Raw genomic sequence first — 25720 nt, forward strand, 5'->3', positions numbered from 1 at the left:
TGGTTTTAGTCAGAATTATAGCGGCATTGTTCTGAATGAGCTGTAAGCGAGACAGATGTGCAATGTGGGCATGCAATGATAGTCACAGGTCCTTCGCTAGCAGGCACCTTGCTAATACTGACTGCGGGGGGATTTTATATGTAATATTTCAGTTATAAAGAGCACTAAGGGGCTGATGTAAGGGATACCTGCAAAGGGATTTGTGATGCCCATATGCAGCCAATATCAGCTGTATCAGAAAACTTTTCTTTTCTTTTCCGCGCGTCAAGAGGACTTTGCTGCCTTTCCTCTGACATATTTTTTTTAGTTTGGTTTGATTTTCGTGCTCCACGAATCTCCTGCAGCGCCTACTGCTCTCTGTACTCCTAACTCGCCTCACCTCTGGGATGTAAGTGCAGCCACTAAATAGCCTGATTCATAGGCAGCGCTCATTGCGGCTCATTATTTGTGCATGTTATTAATCTCATTAATTTGCATTGCTCTTAAGCTTACATAGGCCGTAGTACAAAATAATCCTCTGGCTGCAATTGTTTGCACTACGCCTATCCTTACATCAGCCCCTAAATATCATGTCCTATCAAACAGTGTTTAAATTAACTACCAATAGTGTATAGAAACTAAAAATAACACAGTTCATGAGCTCAGTTAGTTGTAGGGAAATAATATATGTTAAGTTTAATTTCTTGAGTTCTTCTGGAATGTTTAAAAACCAGTTCTGTGAGAGGAACCCCTGATAAAGTATGAGTCCTCACTCATTAATGGCTTCTGCCAAATCAAATTCCTTTGTTTTTTTACAGACTTTATTTCCCTTTGACTTGGGTGAAGCCTATTTACCAGAGCAGCTTTGTTCTGGCGTGGGTCTTGCATTGTCTTTTGTTTGTGTCATTATACTGTGCCTTTGTATATGTTAGCAACGATTCTGAGATCAGCCAGTGTCTGTATAGTATTAAGAGGCAGCCCTGTGTAGAGCACAGCTACAGTGAATCAAGCTGTCAATACACAGTAGATGTTTACTAGACACAGGTACTACATCTTTAAAGCAGAATGTGCACAAAAAACTAAAGGTTGATGTGGCAGGGCATTCCCTGGTTAGGTAATTGAGTGGCTGCATGTATAATAAGAGTCAGAGAGCCTTTGTTTGTCAGCTGCCAGGTTTTCTTATTATAGAAAGACCTTGGATTCAAAACTGCAGACTGTAACTGTAACTGTAAATCTCACTTTGACTGCCAAAAAGAACCTTCCATATCTAGCACCGCTTGCAAGCAGATAAGGGCAAGGCTATTTTTCTGTAGGTTTTCTGTGTACTAAAATTATTGAATACAGCTAACAGTTCCTGATTTTTTTTATTGCAGTAAAACCTCTATCTAAACTAAACATTTATGTTCTTTAATTTAATGGATATTGTAATGTCTAAAAAAATTTTTTGTTTAGTTGAAGAAACTGAACTAATTCTTAAACTGATTAAATTAAATGCTCGCTCCTGCTTTGCAGTCTATTTGTATTACAGTAGAGCCTTAACATGCAAACACACTTGTTAGGTTAAATATTATGTTTCTTATTAGATCAAAATACTTAAAACATATTATTTCTCTTCAGAGAGTTTTGTTACTATTATGAGATCAGAATACTTTTTTATTATTGTTTAAAACCTCTAACAACACAATCAAATAAAATCAAATAGGTCTTTTTAGTTTCAAATATCGTTCTATCTAAAGGGATACCCTTTGTTTTTACTAATTTGTAATACCTAGCCTCTGCGTTTAGTTCCCCCTTCTTTCAAGGTTACAGACTTCCACGTGCAATATCAGTTATTGTCAGTTTATTATCAGCAGACAAACACGCCCCTCGCCAGGGTGATGCCAAACCCAGGGTATAGCAGGCAAACACACCTGTACGTTTTACATTGGAATTTGAAAAAATAACGAAGAGCTCCTAGTACAACTAATAAATAACATTTTGCAGTCTTCTCTCTCTCTCTCTCTCTCTCTCTCTCTCTCTCTCTCTCTCTCTCTCTTTGTCTCTCCCACAAACACAAGTTATTATAATTCTGCTGCTACTGTAGACACCTCAATAATGTCTTGTTTCATTATTAAGGCAAATGGCTTTACACACCTCCTATATTTATGCATCCTTTAGATAGTATGGAACTTATAATATAAACTTTTATTCATTCTTATGGATGTCTTTGTGCGATATTATATAAGTCTTGTGATAAGTATTAAGTATTAGATATGTCATGATATATGTTTGTACTTTCATCCCAGAATTTAGCTACAAACAGGATAGTAGTTTTCTTGTTTTTATTGTTTATAATGTTGATACAATGATATACAAATAAACAAATAAACAAATACAGAGTATTCTAATACTAACCCCCATCCCACCACCAGCACTATACTGTAACTGTTAAACTAGACCCCCCCTCCCACCACCAGCACTATACTGTAACTGTTAAACTAGATGCCCCCTCCCACCACCAGCACTATACTGTAACTATTAAACTAGACGCCCCCCCATCCCACCACCAGCACTATACTGTAACTGTTAAACTAGACGCCCCCTCCCACCACCAGCACTATACTGTAACTGCTAAACTAGACACCCCCTCATCCCACCACCAGCACTATACTGTAACTGTTAAACTAGACACCCCCCTGCCACCACCAGCACTATACTGTAACTGCTAAACTAGACACCCCCTCATCCCACCACCAGCACTATACTGTAACTGTTAAACTAGACACCCCCCTGCCACCACCAGCACTATACTGTAACTGTTAAACTAGGCGCCCCCCATCCCACCACCAGCACTATACTGTTTGTGTTAAACTATCTGACTAGTCTATTCTGCAGAACAGTATGTTGTTTTTGTACTATGAATAACCGATGGATGTTAACATTTAATACAGTGTAATTTGATAATTAACATAATTATAATTAATACAAGGCTTGTGATATTGGATATAACTATAATTATCTACCTTGAGATCATTTTGGACAATGATGCATCTGACCTAAATTATTGAAATTACATTTCGAATCAATAAGTGAATTGAAATGTATATTGCATCATTTGCAACTTGTATTGAGAACCCATCAGTGAATGAAGTGTACAGACACTCATATGCTGATAATGACAAACTTCATTTTTTTACATCACCCAAACAATGATCTTACAGCTGAGGTTTATTTTGCAAGTTGTACAATGACTGTCGCGGGTCTGCGGTTTGAATGTAAATGTGCAGGTCAATTGGGTGGTCTGAGTATTTTAATATCTATCACCTAGTCAGAACTGTTTGTGTTAGGCACTCTGTCAATCGCTCCCAGTCACATTGGCAATCGCTCCCAGTCACATTGACAATCGCCCTCAGTCACATTGGCAATCGCCCCCAGTCACATAGGCAATAACAGCTCCGGAAGCAGAAACGACTAGGTTTCCTGAAAGGCCCAGCCCAGTACCTGGTGGACAAGAGGGACACAAATAGGTCATTTCTTTTTATAATGCACAGAATAATAGATCGACAGCAGGAAATTACAAATTGACTAATGAATTGGTCTCAATATATTATCCCAGAATAATACAACTGTTTTGGCAATAATGCATAGGTCAGGGGTGGCCAACCTGTAACAGACCAAGAGCCAAAAACTACCCATGAGTTCTGCAAAGAGCCAAGTGTACATATAATATTATGGCATACAACGTTAATAGTGTGTATTTTATAAAATCATATTATATAACTTGAATGGCTGTCATAGTTCAAAGTTTACAACAATATAACTGTTTTTCAAAAGCCATTTTTTGGTTTTTACCTTGTATGATGTTTTTTTTTTTTTTTTTTTTATCTCAGTGGGACTTCTGGCAATGTTTGCTGTCAACAATCTTGTTCAGATCTGGCTCTGTTGAGGCCAGTCGAAGTAATTTCTTCACGTGTGTGCCTGTTAGAACAGACCGTTGCCTTGCCTTCACATGTTTCAATGTTGAAAAAAACGACTCACAAACACACGTTGAGCCGAACATGGACAGCAGTCGGAGCACAGCACGTTTGACGTTGGGGTATTTGTCCATCGGTACAGTTTTCCAGAACTCAAGGGTGCCCTATTTTACAATTGACTTCAATCTGCCATCCTTGGAGTTCAATTATCCGTTTTACAACTGTTTATTTTCTGTCTGTCTGTGCACTATTAAATGCTGAGCGAGACCATTCGCTCAGCTCCACCAAACTCCACCTCTCTGTCGTTTATTTCCTGGTTCCTGTTTCTGGTCTGACGTCCCCCACTCCGGCCGTCTTTGTGACACGTGGTGTTACAGTGGGATTACCAGCGCCTCCTAGATGCAGACCAGAGCAGGTACCGCAGTTTTTGGGGGAAAAAAGGAGTTTTTTTTTTTGTTTGTGGGAAAAATAAATTAATAATAAAGAAATGGGGAGAAGAAGCGGGAGAGGAAAGCGGCAGCAATGACTACAGGAGGAGGAGGACACAGAGGAGTTCTGCCTGAAGGCTAGGAACCCAGGGCGATACAACCAGACGTCGCCGGTGTGCCCCCTCTGCGAACAGGGGCATCGCTTTTCAAGCTGTCCCTTCCGTAGTTATGAAGAGGAGGAAATAGAGCCCAGGAGGAAAGAGACAGAGCCTTTCCAGTCCTCTGAGGAGATTCTGGACTGAGTATCGGACCCGGAGTGGAGAGGGGAGGACCTCCCATTGTTTGTTGACCTGCTGTGGGCCAGAGATAGGGAACGTTGGGAATGCTGGGAACAACATTTCTACCCAGTGCCCTTCGTGAACCCGGCAGCCGTGGTGATCAATTACTTGGCTGCCGATATGGGACTGCCCCAGCAGGTTGAATTCCAAGTGGGAAGAGTCACGCCTACCTGCATCCTCATTGGGCTGAAGGGAGACGACTTGAAGCTCCCATCTCCACCAGCAGTGGAAGAATGCCTGCTGGTTTTGCCTCCAGAGCCAGAGGGAGAGGAGCAATCTCCAGCGCCAGAGGGAGAGGAGCCATTGCTACTGCCTCCAGCGCCAGAGGGAGAGGTCCCACCGCTGTCTCCAGAGCAGGAGGGAGAGCCGCACCAGTCCCCTGCAAGTGAGGGAGCGCCGCACCAGTCCCCTGCAAATGAGGGAGAGCCGCACCAGTCCCCTGCAAGTGAGGGAGAGCCTCACCAGTCCCTTGTAATAAGGGTAGACTACACGCCGCTCCCACCTCCGCCGCCAGGAGACTAAATGCCTCGGCCACCTCCATCAGCAGGAGCCTCCACCACCTTCACTGGCAGGAGACTACACGCCTCCGCCACCTTCGGCAGGAGCAGAGCAGCAGGAGCTGCCTCTGCCTCCGCCACCTCCCCCGGCAGGAGCTGCCTCTACCTCCGCCACTTCCACCAGCAGAGGGTGAATGCCTGCTGGGTCCCCGTCCACCAGCAGAGTGTGAATACCTGCTGGGTCCCCATTTGCCAGCCGTTCCGCATCGCCTGGGGTTGCTGGAACTGGGGTCGCATTCAGCTCTGCTTGGCCGCAAGGGTCAGGGTGGCTGCAGCCCCCCAACAGAGCGAGCTGCCGGCTATAAAGGGGGGAGAGGTCAGGAGACCACCTTTCCCCGCAGCAATCTCCCTGCCGGAGATCTTGGGGGAGGTCTGGACACCACCAACCCCAGCAACTTTTCTGCTGCTGGACTTGCCCCAGCTGAAGGAGTCAGTCTGGGAGCTATCAGCACGTCTGCTGACAGCCCCACCATTGGCAGCATTTCCGCTGCCAGTGGTACAGCGGGAGGAGAGATTTGCCCCACTGTCAACATGTCTGGCTACTGGCAACATTGCCGCCCATCAGCTTCTTAAAGTCCCTGTTCTTGGCCCAGGACTTTGAGCGACACTTTGGGGATTTTAAGGGGGAAGGTGGCCATTGAGGCCATATGTGCTTTGCACAAGGGGGGGTAAATGTGGCAAAGTGCCCACTCCTGTGTGTATTTTGTGTTGTATGTTGTGTGTTAATGTTGATGTATAGTCATTGGTACACGGGAGATAAGCGGGTCTGTGTAACACGAGTGTTTAAAATGTATATTTGTATTTAGGCACGAGGATTGCACAGTACTTCATATGCAAGTAAAAAATTATAATATGTGAGCACAGGAAATTGCACTTTACTAATTCACGTGCAGTTGTACCGAGACTCCAATTGAATGATTGATTAGCAATCGAGTCTCGGTACAGCTGCATAAAAGCAGCATGATTTCACTCACTCGGGGTTGTGTGTTCGGTGAGTGGAGAATGGGATTTGAGACTGAGGTAATAATAATAATAAGAGTAATATTAAGTAAGATATCAGCTCATCGTGCTTGTTTAGTGTTAGTCAGTTTTGTTTGTCTGTTTATTTTAGTTATCAGTGCCGTGTCCTGTGTTTTTGTTTGTCTTACAACCGTTTATTTTCTGTCTGTTGTGCACTATTAAATGCTGAGCGAGACCATTCGCTTAGCTCCACCAAACTCCACCTCTCTGTCGTTTATTTCCTGGTTCCTGTTTCTAGTCTGATGTCCCCCACTCCAGCCATCTTTGTGACAGGGTCTGATAGCTTGGGATAATCTTTGTGCTTCTCCTCCATGAACAGTTTAACAGCATCCAACAGCTCAAGAAAACACAACATCACTTTACCTCTTGAAAGCCATCTCACAGTACGGTGAAGCGTAAGGTCGTCTTCAAGCTCATCAATGAGCATCTTGAATTGTCTGTGGTTGAGAGCTTTCGTATGAATGAAATTGACAATTTCCAGCACGGGATTCATGATGTCGTCTAAATTCAGTGTTTCTGACACCAGTTGCTCCTGATGAATGATGCAGTGAAACGTCCAGAATCAGGGAAGCTGTCATCAGCCTTACATAGCCACACAAATCCATTTACAGACCCGAGCACAGATGGAGCTCCATCTGTTGCAATTGCCGTAAGTTTTTGTAAAGGTAGGTTGTTTTTGCAACAACTGCCATTAGTGCTTCTTTTACATCAATGCCACAGGTTCTCTCTTTTAATGGTACGATATCCAGGAGTTCCTCGTTTATTACACACTCATCTGACACAGTCCATAAGAATATTGCTAACTGCGGTTTGTCCTGTACATCACATGACTTCTGAAGCTCCGAATACAACTGTGATTCAATAGCATCGTTTATGTCAGAAATTCTGTGTTCAACTGTACGGCGCAAGAGTTGAAGATCAGAGATCGTTCTTTTCAGATTATCGTCTTCTAGAGACACAATGGAAATAACATCTGCGAGGAATTTTTTAACAAACTCTCCTTTGCAGTATGTTTTTTTTTTAGCACGAGCTATGTTCCAAGTGACTTGATAGGAGGCGAGTGTTACTGTTTGAGAGTGCTTGGTAAATTCACTGAACACTTGACTCTTTTTTTGAATTTGGCTTTTCAATGTTTTGAGTTTGTGTGTGCAGAGTTCAGTACCTTTTGGAAATTCCTGATCAATGTTAGCATGGTGTGTGGTGAAATGGCGCTGGAGATTACCAGACTTACAACTAGACAGCTAGATGACGTCTCGACTTTTGACCCATATGTGCGTGCACAGAACAGCTGAGGTGACAGTTTTTGGCAATGACAGTATATGTATAAGGATGATAGTATGCCCCTTCGATAGAGCCACATGTAATGTATTAAAGAGCAGCATGCATGGCACAGGTTGTACATCAACAACTTAATTAAGTGACCAGTCCAAAACTAAAGACATATTACAGTGATTCATTTTATATATTCCTTTTTTCTTTAAACATACTTTTTTAGGGGGGTTACGTTGCAGTTCATCTTTTATAACGCATTTACCTTTCTGATGAGATGAGCGGCATCAGTATGGATTTTATTCACAACAGCTACATACTCTTAATCTCCCCATCAATAAACAGCCCCGCTATCTGCTTACCCAGGGACTGCAGAATGGCCACTGTTCCCCCAGCCGCTACGCCTCCTCCATTGGCTACAGCTGCTATTGACATCAACTTGGCTCCCACTGATCCTGCAGCTATACCTGCACTTGTGAACCCAGCTGCCCCTAGAACCACCGGGGCAGCAGCCACAGCTATAACTATTTGAGAAAAAGAGGAACACAACCATTAACTTCAATTAGCACTCTGTCAGGAAACTAAGGGTTATAGGCTATACACAGGGGTTCACATAACTTTTATCATTATGTTCTCACGTGAGTACCTGCAAAAATGGTTTGGGACTCATCAAAATTAGGGGTCACCATCCAAGTCACAGACAACTGGGATGTCAAGGATCATGGGTGCAAATTTGGAGCTACATTCTAGTGCCAGGGTAACTCGCGACATTAAATTCTGGCGCTAGTAGATATGTTTTATTTATTGCTATTATTATTATTATTTTTTTATTATTATTATTTGTTAGCAACCATAGATGATGCTAGTTTCTCATTGGGTCTGGACTACTCACATGACCCACCCACACTCCTCATCATACGCAGGAGAGAAGGTTCGTGTCATGTGAGAAGTTGTGAGCAGGGCTTGATTAGGACGGTAATTAATAATTTAGCACCAGTAGGCTTTTTGGTGTTAACTTTCAAAACAATTTAGCACCAATTTTCCAAACGATTTGCACCTGTGTCAAGAATGCTGGGTTCAAGATCAAAAGTTTCAGTGGTCATCTTACACATATGAATGTGAATCAGGGCAGATTCTCTGTTTATTTCAATAGCCTACCACCATATTCCAGTCCTGGGGATTCAAAAGCAAAAAACAAAACACTTCTTCACTTTATTGGTGTTGTGAACCCGTTAGTTTGACAGCACAACAGCAATTACAGAACAATATGACTGAGGGATAAAAAAGTACTATTTTAAGTAAAATGCTTTATAAAGTAAATATATATATTTTTAAATTTACGTTTAAATGTAATGTAAACATTTCACAACTCCCCGTAACTACATCCCTCTTCTCTGAATGGACGGCTTAATCGAAATCCCTGCTATCATTGGTTATTTCAAGTGTCCATTAAAATAAAATTATTGATGTTATAGAGTGGTTCCACCCATCGCTCTCCGTTTTTTTATTTATTTATAAGACCTTGAAGCAGCCAATGATAGCGCTAGAAGGGATGGACTTGGAGTGCAGGATGCGCCCTATAGCCTGGAGATCGCAGGTTCGAATCCAGGCTGTGTCATTGCCAACCGTGACCGGGGGTTTTTAGGGGGTGACGCAAAATTGGCCGAGTGCCGCCCGGGTAGGGAGGGCATAGGTCGTCAGGGCAATCTATGGTTCACAGTGCACCAGCAACCCCTGCGGGTCTGCAGTGGAGCCATTCAGATCTGTATTGTCCTCCGGCACTATATGTCTGGTAGCTTCGCCATAGATCTGCAGTGCAAAAAATTACAGATTGGCAGGAACACGTTTCAGAGGACAGGAGTTTCAGCCTCCATTTCCCAAGGTGCCAGGGGGTTGGAGCGGTGAACAGGGATAAAAAGAATAACTGGGGAGAAAACCGGGGTAAAAACCACTGGCAACAACTGAATTAAAAAATAATAATAATTAAAAAAAAAACAATATGGAAGTCCACATTTTTTTGTATTGGCATACCTGTGTACCAGTTAGGTGAACCCCTGGTTATACCATTTCCCCTGCTGTGTTTTGCTTTCTTGTGTACGTGTGATCCCACTAAACAACAGCGTAGTGCAAATAGTGCATATCTGGGCAGTTTGTACAGCTCTCTGTTTGTGGATACTAAAGGAATTCAAATGACTAATAAGTTATTGATGATTAGCTCGTTCAGAGGGAGACTTTGAATGACTACAATACCACTTAGGGCCTTCTTTTCCATCTAATATTGAGAAGCATTTCCGCATGCAAGAACAATAATCTGCTTTTATTTATAGTGTGAAATACACAAAAGGAAACAAAAGCAAAAGTTAGCTGGCTAATATTCTCCAGGGCCTGGCGAAAAAGCTATTTTAGGAAAAACAAATTGAACACAGTGTTAACTACTGATGCATTGCCTCATTTAAAGTGTTGGTGATGCAAGAATTAAAGGGGATGTCATGTTCTAAAAACTGGTTCAATTATACGTTAAAATAATTACTTTTTTGATATAATAAAGTAATTTTGCAAAAATAAATCCATAAATCTGTTTTGAAACTACTGGAGCTCAAACCAAATCTGTTTCCTCAGTGCAACGAGCCGGATTGCAGCTGTGAAACATCCCTCCTCTGAAGGAGAGGTCGAACCTGACATGATCATTGTGTTGGGCGAGATTCCAGAACAAGGGCTTCCTTTAGAAATAAACTGTTATAAACATATATATATATATATTGTTTCTTTATTGCCATTGTACACTCATCACTCAGACTTACCTGCACCTCCACCAGCTATTGCAATACATTTCCAAGAACACATGGATTTTCCTTCTTCTCTTATTTCTGTTCCTTTTTTTAATTCACCTACAGAAATCAAATACCAACATTATAAAACACCCTCCACCAGGATTTCAAGGAGTGATTAGTAGTGGATAGATACTGCAGTTCCCCTAGATAATCCACTACACATGCACAAGGTACTGACATACCTAGAATCACTGCTCCTAGATAATCCACTACACATGCACAAGGTACTGACACACCTAGAATCACTGCTCCTAGATAATCCACTACACATGCACAAGGTACTGACACACCGAGAATCACTGCTCCTAGATAATCCACTACACATGCACAAGGTACTGACACACCTAGAATCACTGTTCCTAGATAATCCACTACACATGCACAAGGTACTGACATACCTAGAATCACCGCTCCTAGATAATCCACTACACATGCACAAGGTACTGACATACCTAGAATCACCGCCCCTAGATAATCCACTACACATGCACAAGGTACTCACACACCTAGAATCACTGCTTCTAGATAATCCACTACACATGCACAAGGTTTGGATGTGTAGTAGGCAATTGCCAGTTTTCAAGCATTGCGCTCAATCCTAATGTTATTTTCAAGACTGTCTTCAGTTTCAGTTGCCCACCATTCACAATCAGGTACAGTAGCACAGCAGTGTGAGAACACCATTCTTACTTGGTTGTGCGGTAAAGTTGCTTATGTCCAGTATAGACCCAGCTTTACACGTGATTAAAAAGCTTAAAAAGATGTTACTTGTGCATTTTTGATTACTCTAAGTTTTCATTCACAATGTTATCTCCCCATCAATGAACAGCCCCTCCATCACTGCTTACCCAGAAACTGCAGAGCGGCCACCGCTCCCCCAGCTGCTACGCCTCCTCCACCGCCTACAGCTGCTGCCACCATCACCTTGTCTTTCACTGATCCGGCAGCTACACCTGCCCCTAGCACCACAGAAGGAAATTGCAAATTGAATAATGAATGTGTCGGAACATATTATCCCAAAATAACAAAAATGTTTTGGCAGTAATGCATAGGTTGCACATCAACAACTGAATAACCAGACCAGTCCAAAATTAAAGACATATTACTGTGATTTATTTTATATATCGTTTGCTTCTTAAAAAATACTTTTTTAGAGGTGATATGCTGCAGTTATAGATCTGCAGTCCCATCTTTAATTTTTTAATAATGTATTGATTCTTTTACAACAGCTACATATTCTTAATTGACGTTATCTCCCCATCAATAAACAGCCCCTCCATCACTGCTTACCCAGGGACTGCAGAGCGGCCACCGCTCCCCCAGCTGCTACGCCTCCTCCACCGTCTACAGCTGCTTCCACCATCACCTTGTCTTTCACTGATCCGGCAGCTACACCTGCCCCTAGCACCACAGAAGGAAATTGCAAATTGAATAATGAATGTGTCGGAACATATTATCCCAAAATAACAAAAATGTTTTGGCAGTAATGCATAGGTTGCACATCAACAACTGAATAACCAGACCAGTCCAAAATTAAAGACATATTACTGTGATTTATTTTATATATCGTTTGCTTCTTAAAAAATACTTTTTTAGAGGTGATATGCTGCAGTTATAGATCTGCAGTCCCATCTTTAATTTTTTAATAATGTATTGATTCTTTTACAACAGCTACATATTCTTAATTGACGTTATCTCCCCATCAATAAACAGCCCCTCCATCACTGCTTACCCAGGGACTGCAGAGCGGCCACCGCTCCCCCAGCTGCTACGCCTCCTCCACCGTCTACAGCTGCTTCCACCATCACCTTGTCTTTCACTGATCCGGCAGCTACACCTGCCCCTAGCACCACAGAAGGAAATTGCAAATTGAATAATGAATGTGTCGGAACATATTATCCCAAAATAACAAAAATGTTTTGGCAGTAATGCATAGGTTGCACATCAACAACTGAATAACCAGACCAGTCCAAAATTAAAGACATATTACTGTGATTTATTTTATATATCGTTTGCTTCTTAAAAAATACTTTTTTAGAGGTGATATGCTGCAGTTATAGATCTGCAGTCCCATCTTTAATTTTTTAATAATGTATTGATTATTTTACAACAGCTACATATTCTTAATTGACGTTATCGCCCCATCAATAAACAGCCCCTCCATCACTGCTTACCCAGAAACTGCAGAGCGGCCACCGCTCCCCCAGCTGCTACGCCTCCTCCACCGTCTACAGCTGCTTCCACCATCACCTTGTCTTTCACTGATCCGGCAGCTACACCTGCCCCTAGCACCACAGAAGGAAATTGCAAATTGAATAATGAATGTGTCGGAACATATTATCCCAAAATAACAAAAATGTTTTGGCAGTAATGCATAGGTTGCACATCAACAACTGAATAACCAGACCAGTCCAAAATTAAAGACATATTACTGTGATTTATTTTATATATCGTTTGCTCGCGACAGCGAGTGGGAGAAGTACAGGCGTGGAAAAGTACAGAACAGTTTCGAAGCAGAAAGGAGAAATTGCATCTTGAATTGCTTTAATCAGAAAACAGAGGACATTGGGGAAACACAGCAGCAGCTCAAAGTCAAACAGCCGCGTGTGTTTTTCTGATAACAAACAAGCTGAAACTCGGAGCAGCTGATTCAAATTCAGCGCCGTTCTGAGACACGGGCGAGGGGAGGAGCCAACAGCACAGCAGAACAACGCAGTTAAACGAGGCAGTCTTCCCAGCGACAGCGAGTGGAAGCGACAGCGAGTGGGAGAAGTACAGGCGTGGAAAAGTACAGAGCAGTTTCGAAGCAGTTTGAAAGCAGGTTGACGGCTGCAGAAGAAACTAAACTTCAAAAAAAAAAAACCTCAACATGGTCTTCAAGCCAGTAATCTGTGACACCTGCTTGATGTGGGAAATCCGAGAAAACCCAGCGGAGCTAAACCAAGTGTGCGTAAAGTGCCGCGCGATCCAGGATTTGCATAAACTAGTAAGTATGCTAGAAATGGAGCTGGAAGAAGTGAGACAGCAACAGGATCTTGAGGAACTGGCACACCCACAATTCATGGAAGTCTGCATCACCCCTAACAGACTGAAAGCCACCAGGGAGATAGAAGGTCAGAACAGCTGGGTTCAGGTAGGCAGAAGCAGGGAAAAAAAGAAACTTCGTCAAACACCACCACCAGAAATCAAAACAACCAACAGATTTGAGTCACTTCAGAATTTTGATGAGCAGAACCAACAACAAGAGAATGAAAGGAACAACATCCAGGACCCTATTGACAGTGGTGACCAGACAGCAAAAAGAAGGGAGGTCATGATTGTTGGGGACTCCATATTGAGAAACACAGCAAGTTCAGTTCGCAGTTTGGACCCCCTTACTACAACAGTGTGCTGCCTTCCGGGAGCCTCGGTCAAGCACATCACTGAGAACGTGGACAGGCTCCTAGAACGAACAGGAGACGACCCGGTAGTAGTCGTCCACATCGGTACAAACAACATTGGAAGAGACAGACCAAAATCCCTGCAAAACAAATTCAGAGAGCTAGGAAGGAAATTAAAAGAGAAAACCAAAACTGTGGTATTTTCTGGTATACTACCCGCACCTTGCAAAGGACCATATGGACAGCTAGAAATAATTAATCAAAACGAATGGCTGAAGACGTGGTGCACACGGGAAGGCTTCACCTATCTTGATCATTGGACCACATTCTACAACGAGGACTATCTGTATAGACGGGATGGACTGCATTTAAATAACAAGGGAACTAGTCTACTCGGAGAAAAGATCCTCGAGCAGGTTCGGAAGCATTTAAACTAGAAAGGAAGGGGGGAGAAATCAACAAAAAAACAGAAGGGAGACCGCATCAAAACAAGAACAACAACTCAGGTAAGACAACCATTAAATGTATTTATCTAAATGCTAGAAGTATCAGAAACAAAATTCTAGAACTTGAAGCTACTGCACTAACAGGTAACTATGATGTGATAGGTGTTACAGAAACGTGGTTATCTGAGAGTGATGGGGACGAATATAATATTTGTGGGTATACACTGTATAGGAAAGACAGGCAGGACAGAAGAGGAGGAGGGGTAGCGCTATACATAAGAAACAGTCTTGAAGCCCAGGTGTTAAACCTGGACAAAGAAAATAAAACCGAATCAATATGGGTCAGAATAACAGACAAAAATTCAAAAGGCATAATAAGAGGAGCATGCTATAGACCGCCAGATTCAGACGGTGAGCACAATAATCTGTTATACAATGACATTAGAAATGTGTATAGCAAAGGAGAAGCCATACTAATGGGGGATTTCAACTTCCCCCAAATAAAATGGGAAAACCCGGTGGGTAGCGCGAAGGATGAAATAGAAATGGTGGAAATGACAAATGACTGCTTCCTAACACAATTTGTGAAGGCACCCACTAGAGGGGAGGCATGCCTTGATTTAGTCTTTTCAAATAACGAAGATAGAATAACTAAAACAGAGGTCAGAGAACTGGCATTTGAAGTGTTTTTTAAATCCCCAAAAGTAAAGACTAAAGCTAAGGTTTACAATTTTAGAAAAGCAAACTATGAAGGCATGAAACAGAGACTAACAGAAGTAGATTGGAGTAAAATAGAGAAAACACCCACAGAAGAAGGATGGTTGTTCTTCAAAAATGTAGTACTAGAGGCGCAAAACAATTATATCCCTAAAGTAGACTGTGAGGCGAGAGTGTATTAAATGGAATGTCCAGACAGTAATTTATGTGTACAGAAATAAAATAATTTATTTTTATTTTCTATACACAACAAAAGGATTAAATAACAAACGAAAAACAAAATGGTGTGAGGGAAGGAGTGCAGGGGTGGAATCCAAAACAAACTGTGATGACTCGTCTTTAATTTGTCTTCGTGGTGACCCATACATAAACAAAAAAAAGACAAAAGAAATGTTAGTGTTTCAAAAATCCCGCTGCACAAAACCAGACTCTCCCTCCACCCGTTACTCCTCCTACTTTACTTTCGGACCAACCCCGAACACAGTAGTACGTTCCCTTTAGTATGTAATGTCCCGCCTCTGTAGTCAGTGGAACACCAATCCCCAACCGACACGTGTCCTTATCCTTCACTTGACTCCAGTGGCTGGAAGTTACATACTCGTACTTCCGCCCCTCACCAAGGTGCCGCCCCTCAAAAGATGACTTTTGCCATGGTCACGAGATCTTGGTAAGGGAAGTCCCGAGTTGGTTTGATGCCATCTACTGTCGGGAGGCTGAATCACAGACCGAAAACCCTTTGACTCATCACATAGACAAATCTAAATGTAAAACTAAATTGCCAAAATGGTTTAATAGATCAATTAAAAAAAATATTCAGCGAAAAAAGGCACTTTACAGAGCATTAAAAAAGGACCAAAAAGAAAGTACGCAGAAAGAGTACACAGAACTGCAAACGCAAGTCAAAAAGGAAGTTAGAAAGGCCAAGAGAGAAATAGAAATGAACATTGCTAAGGGAGCTAAAACCAATTCCAAAATGTTTTTCCAATATTACAACAGCAAGAGAACATTCAAAGAGGAGATTAAATGTTTAAGAGATACAAATGGCAAAATCGTAGAGGAAGAAAAAAAAATAGCAAATATGTTAAATGATTACTTTTCACAAGTTTTTACAAAGGAAGATACTGACAACATGCCCCACATGTCATCCAGTTCCTATCCAGTTTTAAATAACTTTAGCATAACTGAGGCAGAAGTGTTAAAGGGACTAGGAGCTCTTAAAATAAACAAATCCCCTGGGCCGGATGAGCTCCTCCCAGTAGTACTCGAAGAAATGAAAGAAGTAATTTACAAACCGCTAACCAAGATCATGCAGCAGTCTCTTGACACAGGGGTGGTACCGACAGACTGGAAAATTGCAAACGTAATACCGATCCACAAAAAGGGAAACAAAACTGAACCAGGTAACTACAGACCAGTAAGCCTGACTTCTATTATATGCAAACTTATGGAAACTATAATAAGATCCAAAATGGAAAATTACCTATATGGTAACAGGGTACTGGGAGACAGTCAACATGGTTTTAGGAAAGGGAGATCGTGCCTAACTAACTTGCTTGATTTTTTTGAGGATGCAACATCGATAATGGATAATTGCAAAGCATATGACATGGTTTATTTAGATTTCCAGAAAGCTTTTGACAAAGTCCCACACAAAAGATTAATTCTCAAACTGAACACAGTTGGGATTCAAGGAAACGCATGTACATGGATTAGGGAGTGGTTAACATGTAGAAAACAGAAAGTACTGATTAGAGGAAAAACCTCAGAATGGAATGTGGTAACCAGCGGTGTACCACAGGGATCAGTATTAGGTCCTCTGCTATTCCTAATCTACATTAATGATTTAGATTCTGGTATAGTAAGCAAACTTGTTAAATTTGCAGACGACACAAAAGTAGGAGGAGTGGCAAACACTGTTGCAGCAGCAAAGGTCATTCAAAATGATCTAGACAAGATTCAGAACTGGGCAGACACATGGCAAATGACATTTAATAGAGAAAAGTGTAAGGTACTGCACGCAGGAAATAAAAATGTACATTATAAATATCATATGGGAGATATTGAAATTGGAGAAGGAATCTATGAAAAAGACCTAGGAGTTTTTGTTGACTCAGAAATGTCTTCATCTAGGCAATGTGGGGAAGCTATAAAAAAGGCTAACAAGATGCTCGGATACATTGTGAAAAGTGTTGAATTTAAATCAAGGGAAGTAATGTTAAAACTGTACAATGCACTTGTAAGACCTCATCTTGAATATTGTGTTCAGTTCTGGTCACCTCGCTATAAAAAAGATATTGCTGCTCTAGAAAGAGTGCAAAGAAGAGCGACCAGAATTATTCCGGGCTTAAAAGGCATGTCATATGCAGACAGGCTAAAAGAATTGAATCTGTTCAGTCTTGAACAAAGAAGGCTACGTGGCGACCTAATTCAAGCATTCAAAATTCGAAAAGGTATTGACAGTGTCGACCCAAGTGACTTTTTCAGCCTGAAAAAAGAAACAAGGACCAGGGGTCACAAATGGAGTTTAGAAAAAGGGGCATTCAGAACAGAAAATAGGAGACACTTTTTTACACAGAGAATTGTGAGGGTCTGGAATCAACTCCCCAGTAATGTTGTTGAAGCTGACACCCTGGGATCCTTCAAGAAGCTGCTTGATGAGATTTTGGGATCAATAAGCTACTAACAACCAAACGAGCAAGATGGGCCGAATGGCCTCCTCTCGTTTGTAAACTTTCTTATGTTCTTATGTTCTTATGCTTCTTAAAAACTACTTTTTTAGAGGTGATATGCTGCAGTTATAGATCTGCAGTCCCATCTTTAATTTTTTAATAATGTATTGATTCTTTTACAACAGCTACATATTCTTAATTGACGTTATCTCCCCATCAATAAACAGCCCCTCCATCACTGCTTACCCAGGGACTGCAGAGCGGCCACCGCTCCCCCAGCTGCTACGCCTCCTCCACCGCCTACAGCTGCTGCCACCATCACCTTGTCTTTCACTGATCCGGCAGCTATACCTGTGAACCCAGCTGCCCCTAGAACCAGCGGGGCAGCAGCCACAGCAGCAGATTATTGAGAGAAAGAAGAACACAACCATTACCTTCAGTTAGCACTCTGTCAGGAAACTCCAGGTTATACCATGTCCCTTGCTGTGATTTGCTTTCTTGTGTACGTGTGCTCCCACAAAACAATACAGCATGTGCCTATTTGAGCGGTTATATGATTCTTTGTGTTTTCACAATGAATCATCTTTCCTTCATTCAAGGCACATTTATGTGTTTCTGGAGTTAAAACAAAGGTACTGTGTGAATTTCATGCTTCTGAGACCTTCACTGTCTCAATTCTTTGAGGAGATGAAATAATACAGGATTAGAATGGAACAGCATAAATAAGGAAGTTATCTCCAGAATACTGTGGCTTGGCTGTTTGAGTATACTGAACATGGACATGGTCTCTGGTGTTTCTTTCTATAACATCAGAATTTTTCCAAACACCCTTGTGAGTTTGTATATATGTATGTATGTATGTTTGTATATATGCATGTATGTATCAAACAAACATAGAAACAAATGTCTGTAACGATATTTCTACTAGATTATGCATTAATTTAATAGACTATTACATAATGTGTATTTTCTTCCACAGGTTGCTCAAGGAAGATCATTATTTTCTAAATATAGTCTACTATTTTTTCAATAAAGGAGAACAATTAGACTGTTTATTAACAAGCACCCGCTAACGTTCTCGTAGATAATAATGTCCTTAAACTAAAGTACACTAACTATAATGCACACAGTAATAAAGCGTACCCTTGTGATAACTTGCATATCAAAGGACATCAAAAAGAGGTTTTAATAAAAACAAATCACAGCTGATTATACATCACAAAGGAAGAATGTCCTCCAGTCGGAAACGAGTCAGGATGTTAGTAAATGATTGCAAAATGCATCTGACAACTGCTGCGCGTGACATCACCCATAATTGACCTCTGACACGAGTAGCGCATTTTGATACAGGGTTGGTTATAACTAGGGGTCTACCTAAATCTGGATTTCGCAAAAACCGTGAAATTGAGGGGTCACCGCGAAATTCACCTCTTTTAGAGGCCAATGCATATGGACAAGTACGAAGAGAGAGAAAAAAAAATAGTTTAAATGAACTGCACAACGCAAGAGAAGCAAACTACGCATCTTCCTTCTGATAGCCTTTTTATTCCTTTGCCGCCCTGTGTGCGTTGCACTGAAGCAAAAAACAAACAAAAAACATCCACAAATAACATTTACAAAAAAACAAAAAAATCTCCTTAGCGGTTAACGTTGTTGTTTACTATTCAAGTGAGAACGAAGTTATAATCAGCCTATCAGTGCATCTGTACTACTTTTCTGTGACCTGTACAGTGCAGTAGGGGGTGGGACAAAGTTCGTGCTGCACTGCTTTGATTTAGGTTGCTAAAATCTAGTTCCATTTCAATTCGAATGACAACCATTATCGAACGGGAAGAGCCTCTCTGACCATCAATCTCTGAGTAAATATACAAAAGCTGCCCTATCAGGGCCCTGCTGTAAGGGGGAAGTCCCACCCACCTCCTGTTGAAGAGGGACGCCCTCACAGTAGCACATCACCATTTTCTCTCTCATCTCTCTGAGACAGGTCGTGGATTGCTTCTGCGTTTATGTACCGAATTTGGCTGATTTATTTGGTTTCCAAATAAATTTAAAATAAAATCCACGGTAATCACGCTCTCGAGTGTTGGTAAATTGGCTCTCGCTATAATTCTCGTGTCACTTTTCTGGCTAGAGCTGGTTTCAATTGAATCGGTACCTGTGTGAACATCTTCAGCGCTGCCTACAGCTCGGCCCCGACTCTCTCTGTTGGAAGTTCTTGAGGAGAACAAAGCGACGGAGAGCAGCCCTATCCCCAGCAGAGTCTCTATCCTCAAGCAATGGGAGAATGAGATTGGTGGTCCAAGATCCTCCGCAGAGGTCGTCCAGGACCCCCCCTGCTACAGTGACCAGGGAACTCTCCCACACAACCGGGTCACCCTCCCCTTCCCCATCACAGAGACGCAGACACATCTCAGGGGAGGCAAGATGGTCACCGTCTAGGCGGTAGCACTCAAAAGGGACGCTCACCAGGGGACAGATGGTCACGACGCAGGCACTGCTCCCTTTCCCGAGGGGAAAGGAGGTTGCCACATAGGCAACGCTCCCCTTCCCCACACAGGCGCAGACGTTCGCCATCACAGTCGCCTCAAAGGTGCCCAAGCTCGGCCGAGCTGCGCTTCGTGGAGCTGGCAGAGACTGTAAGGGCTCAGCAAACTATGCTGGAGACCCTATTAAAGTCTCAGAACAGGCTGTCCCCTACCACCGGGCAGCCCCAGCCCCCACAGTCTCGTTCCCTGTTCCCTCTGCCTAGACCACCTAGCCTAGGTGAACTGTCCTTCACGGTGTCCAGGTCAGACGTGTTGGACCCACCTCGCCGGCATTTGTGGCTGACGCAAGCCAAGGTTGTAGAGACCGAGATGGTGGGTCTGCTGGATGCCCCCATTAAACCAGGTCAGACTTCTGGGGAGACCATTGATGTGAGCCTTGAGAGGTCTCACAAGGTCACGGAGGTCTCCTCAAAGTTCTCGCACCTTACGGCTTACAGTCAGTGCCCAAGGTGGCATGCACAGCCTGCTGGGATAAAAGGGTCTGAACACTGCCCTCCATCCCAGAGTAGACAAGCAGGCAGAGGCAGAGGCAGAGCCAGCAGCAGGGGACCACCGCAGGCCAGGGGTAACCGGTTCTTCAGCTGGAGACCAAGACCACCCCCCTCCCAAACCCAAGGGAGGCCGCCCCTGAGGGGCCCCGGCTGCCACCAAAACCCCCCCCACAACCGGACTGACCAACGGCAATGACCCATGGCAAGGCTGCACCCAGGACACCTGGGTGCTATCAACTATGAGAGACGAATATGCTCTACAATTCCACATAGGTCCGCCACCCTTCAAGGGTGTGCTTCTCACCACCCCTGAACCAGCGAGGACGATACTCCTTCAACAGGAGATCGCCAATCTTCGAAGGAAGAACGCTGTACGCTTGGAAAGTCCAAGCGATGCCCTCAGCGGCTTTTAGTCCAGGTACTTCCTGGAGCCCAAAAGGGATGGCCCTCAGGGTCCTCAACTTGTTCCTCAAACAGAGGAAGTTCAACATGTTGACAGCACAGCGTATCCTCCAGTCCGTCCAACTGGGCGACTGGTTCAAATCAATCGACCTGCAAGACGTCTATTTTCACGTCCTGATCCGTCCCACGCACAGAAAATATCGGCGCTTCACCTTTCAAGGCAACGCGTACGAATTCTGCGTGCTGCCATTTGGCCTCTCGCTGGTGCCCCGCACATTTTCAAAGTGCATGGATGTCGCACTGGCTCCATTTAGGCTGCAGGGTATTCGGATCCTAAACTATCTGGTTGGTTTGCGCAGAGGCACACACAAAACAGGTCATAGATCATGTGGTGAAGTTAGGGCTCTCAATACATCAGCAGAAGAGCAACTTTGTACTGTCTCAGTCCACAGTGTTCCTGGGGATCAAACTGAACTCTGTGAGCATGCTTGCCTCACTGTCGGAAGACAGATTCGGTTGTTGGAGACCACACTCTCCCTATTCAGAGAGGATGCTCTCCTATAGGTCAAACTATATCAAAGGTTGCTGGGGCTGATGGCAGCCGCCTCGAGAATCCTTCCACTAGGGCTGCTGAGAATACGCCCCTTCAAGCCTGGGTGAATATGCTCAAGGTGCATCCGGTCCAAGATCGTTACCGGCTGGTGCGAGTGTCCAGACAATGCCGGAAGACACTGGAGTGGTGGCTCCGTCCTGGCAATCTGAGCCTCGGATCTCCCCTCGGATCCCCTCACAGAAGGGAAGTGATCACTACAGGTGCCTCCAGTCTGGGCTGGAGAGCGGTCTGGAACGAGAGAGGAATAGCAGGTCAGTGGAAGGGCGCTCACCAGGCCTTTACCACGCAGTGCACAGACTCCTTTCCTGGATGCACAGAAACTTGCGTTCCATCAGGGCAGTTCACCTCCCCGGTGTGGACAACAAGGCAGCAGACCTCCTGTCCAGAGGAGCTCCAGCCAGCTCAGAGTGGAGGCTGTATCCTCAAGTGAGTGAAACAGATTTGGGAGAGGTTTCGACCTGCACGAGTCGACCTCTTTGCCACAGCCGAGTCCACTCATTGCCCCTTATGGTTCTCCGTGGACAGAGACGGGGGCCCCCTGGGAGCAGAAGCGCTAGCTCACCCCTGGCCACAGGGGCTCTTGTATGCGTTCCCTCCGCTACCATTAATACCCCTGACACTAGAGAGGATCAGGGTGGAGAGAGCACAGGTTCTGCTGGTTGCACCCAGATGGCCGAGATGCCCCTGGTTTGCTCTCCTCTCCGACATGTTGTCACATCAGCCATGGCAGCTTCCGCTGCGCAAGGACCTCCTGAGCCAAGCGGAGGGGCTATTATGGCACCCGAACCCAGCCCAGCTTCAACTCTGGCTCTGGCCGTTGAATGGAGCCATCTACTCAGACGAGGTTTGCCAGATGCAGTAGTAGAAACATAACAGCCTGCTAGGGCGCCGAGCACTAGAGCCCTGTACTCATATAGATGGAAAGTTTTCCAAGACTGGTGCCTTGCCGAAGGTCACGATCCGGTGACTTGCCCTACTGAGACAATATTAACCTTATTACAACACCTGTTTGATGCAGGAAAATCAGACTCCACTTTGAAGTTATACCTGGCAGCAATATCAGTGTGCCATGAAACAATTGACTCGGTGTCCCCTGGGGCACATTTCCTGGCAGTGCAATTTCTTAAAGGGACTCGGAGGCTTTGTCCTCCATGAAAAGTATGGTCCCCAAATGGTATCTAGAACTGGTATTGCGGGCCCTTATGGTTCCCCCATTTGAGCCCATGGCGTCAGCAGAACTGAGCCCTGTTTCACTAAAAGTGGCATTTTTAATAGCCATTACATCTGCCAAACGAGTAAGAGAGCTTCATGCTCTGTCCATCGATGACACATGTATGGCTTTCACTGGAAGTAATTTGCGGGTAACATTAAGAACAAATCCACCCTTTTTGCCAAAGGTGATATCCTCATTCCATATTAACCAATTAGTGGTTTTGGAAACTTTCAGAGCTCCCCCGCACGAGTCACAGGCGCACTGTAGACAAGATACGCTATGCCCAGTTCGGCCTCTGCGCTGTTATTGGGATAGGACGGCGTCCTGGAGACAGTGCAATCAGCTGTTTGTCTGCTAAGGGTCCCGCTCTACAGGTCAGGCCCTATCGAAGCAACGTCTAGCGCACTGGGTGGCAGATGCGATACGCTTGGCATATGAACAGACAGACTCCCCGATACCGGGGGACATAACAGCCCATTCTGCCAGGGGCCAGGCAACTTCGTGGGCTTTCCTTCATGACACCTCCTTAGATGAGTTATGAAATGCCTCTACATGGACAGGTAGTCAGACATTTGTGCATTTTTATCTCCTTGATATGACAAACCGAACGAGACCTTCTCTGAGCTCTAGAGTTTTGCAGGCGGCATGCCCTTAGCTATCATGTAGGCTCTGAGGCTATCGCCATGGGGCTGTACTGTCGGTAATCAAGCCACGACAGCTTTGGTACAGCTTTCCCATTCGGTAATGGTTGTCATTCGAATTGAAAGGGAACGTTATTACCATAACCCTGGTTCCCTGAAAAGAGAATGACAACCATTACCCTTTGAGGTCGTTGTATATTTGCTCAGCGACTGACGTCAGAGAGGCTCTTCCCATTCGGTAATGGTTGTCATTCTCTTTGCAGGGAACCAGGGTTACGGTAATAACCTCACGTTTTCAGCACTGGAGGTAAAATAGTAGAAATGGACGACAAAAAAGCAAAGTATATTTCGGCTGATGATCGTTTCAAGATATTTCCCAAAGAAAATGTACATGCAGATCGAGGTAATTGTTTTGCATATCTTAATGTGTCTTAACAGAAAATACGATTGATTGCTATTTAGCTTCAGAGTCACACATTAAACAAAAGGCTACTACAGAGACTGTTGAACACAACATAAAATAAACAGCTTTCAGAAACCAAACTGGAACGTCAGCCCAGACAAAAAGTATTCCAGTCTGCAAGTTAAATCAGTAAACAACGCTCTAGCACAGCCACCTCGCCTCAACCTGCTGTTTACTTTTTCGCAGTTGGAATTTTAGACCCGAATAGCCACGTTTTCTTTGTTTAGAATCGGTACTGATAAAATAAATTATTGGATGGGACAAATAACACGACAACGAACGTGCTGCATACACTGCCTTTATTAAAGTATGGCAGATGCCCTTTGGTAACCGAGTTTTGGGGCTGTTTCTAATCGAGTTCCACATCTGTATAACTTGGCAAAGCTTTGCCTTAACATCAATTCAGTGGATGCAGAACGTGCAGCCTCAATGTACGGGCAAGTCAACTGCAGGGGGATGCTGCAGGCTTGGCTTTAACAAATGACATCACTCTATTTTAGTAAGAAAGCAAGTACCACTATTTTGAGGCTTCATAGTGTTCTGAAATACTGTGTACTTAGGTTTATTTAAGGAAACCTGTGCTAACATTAGAGGATACTTGTTCACCACCAAAAGTAATATACCATGAACTGTGACACAACTTACATCTCTAATGGTTAAAGTTCTTTTGCAAAAGGCATGTGAATATTTCACGGCATATAAAAACGTGTTTTTTTTTTTTTTTTTTGTTTGTTTTTTTGCGTACATTGCCCCCCCAATCCCTTCCCCATCCCAGCGCACACTTTGTATGGTTTCAGAATATGTCGAATATTTTGAACGGCACCTTTCATAATAATATAGGCATCATCACCATACATTAAAAAAAGTCTTACCTGCTGGAGTCAGTAAAATGCAGATTAAAGCCACATCCATGAACACACAATATTTTTTCTCAAACATACTGAATTTCTGAACTCGGATCAATCACGACACAACAGAGACGTTATTCGGTAGCGCTGTACCTGTTATATCAAAGCAAAGAAGGGGGTGGAGCTCTACAACATAAATATTCAAGACTTCTGGAGAAACGAAACTGAATTTGCTTCTGCTAAACGAAACTGAACGGTCTATTATGCAATGGGCAATATTGTTACAACGTCTAATTCACTAACGTAACCACCCTGGTGCATTGTGGCTGCATGTTGGAAACATTAATCCTTTCAACCTTAAGCACTTTCGTAGATTGTAATAATAATAATAATAATAATAATAATAATAATAATAATAATAATAATAGACCGGATTAAAATCGAAGTATTTTTTGGAAAGTTGGGGCGACTTGTTTAGTAAGTACGTATTTTACAAAAAAAAAAACGATAGCTACGGTTAAATTGTAAAAATGTGACACCGTCAACTTTATATGCATCATTATTACAAGGTTTGGATACATCAAAGGGGACTAGAGCCTTTCTTTCTAAAATTAGCTAGTAATATTATTCCAAAGCCTCTGGCTCACTTGTGTACTCTATTCTTAAACACTGGAAATAGACCCACATTGTGGAAGCTGCAGGTGTATTTCCACACACAGCAGAAAGAAACGTCACTTCATGAAGATCATCTTCCAACGTTTTCACACTCAGATCTGATGACATCATGGCAGTAAACTTAAAAAAAATAATAATAATAATTTCACCTGTGTATAGACAGATATCTTCAATTAAAACTCGTGGTTGAAATGTACCACTGCGGCACATTTTCGCAGCATTTTGTGTGAGGTACAAACAT

General features: G+C 43.2%; 1 protein-coding gene across 2 annotated transcripts; it reads right to left on the bottom strand.

The window, feature by feature from the left end:
• Positions 1-1804: 1804 nt before the first annotated feature.
• On the bottom strand, positions 1805-25065 carry LOC121313176 (interferon alpha-inducible protein 27-like protein 2B). 2 transcript variants are annotated; one of them, XM_041245473.1, is made up of 9 exons: positions 24829-24978; positions 17834-17956; positions 12550-12660; positions 12108-12218; positions 11666-11776; positions 11224-11334; positions 10346-10432; positions 7907-8068; positions 1805-3459 (listed from the first exon to the last, which is right to left on the bottom strand). In XM_041245473.1, the coding sequence occupies exons 1-9, from the start codon at positions 24893-24895 to the stop codon at positions 3368-3370; spliced, it is 975 nt and encodes a 324-aa protein (XP_041101407.1). In that variant the 5' UTR covers positions 24896-24978; the 3' UTR covers positions 1805-3367. The 2 variants fall into 2 exon arrangements, with proteins under 2 accessions (XP_041101407.1, XP_041101415.1); XM_041245481.1 differs by lacking the exon at positions 17834-17956 and having other exon boundaries at positions 24829-25065.
• Positions 25066-25720: the final 655 nt, after the last annotated feature.

Source organism: Polyodon spathula, chromosome 1 (genome assembly GCF_017654505.1).
Source record: "Polyodon spathula isolate WHYD16114869_AA chromosome 1, ASM1765450v1, whole genome shotgun sequence".
Lineage (NCBI taxonomy): Eukaryota > Metazoa > Chordata > Actinopteri > Acipenseriformes > Polyodontidae > Polyodon > Polyodon spathula.

Excerpts from the sequence above, each read along its gene's own strand:
- LOC121313176 (XM_041245473.1), bottom strand. The coding sequence starts at position 24,895 with ATGTTTGAGAAAAAATATTGTGTGTTCATGGATGTGGCTTTAATCTGC. Across the intron at positions 12,661-17,833 it reads GGCCGCTCTGCAGTCCCTGG|GGGCAGGTGTAGCTGCCGGA; the intron begins GTAAGCAGTGAT and ends CTGTGGTGCTAG. Across the intron at positions 11,777-12,107 it reads GGCCGCTCTGCAGTCCCTGG|GGGCAGGTGTAGCTGCCGGA; the intron begins GTAAGCAGTGAT and ends CTGTGGTGCTAG.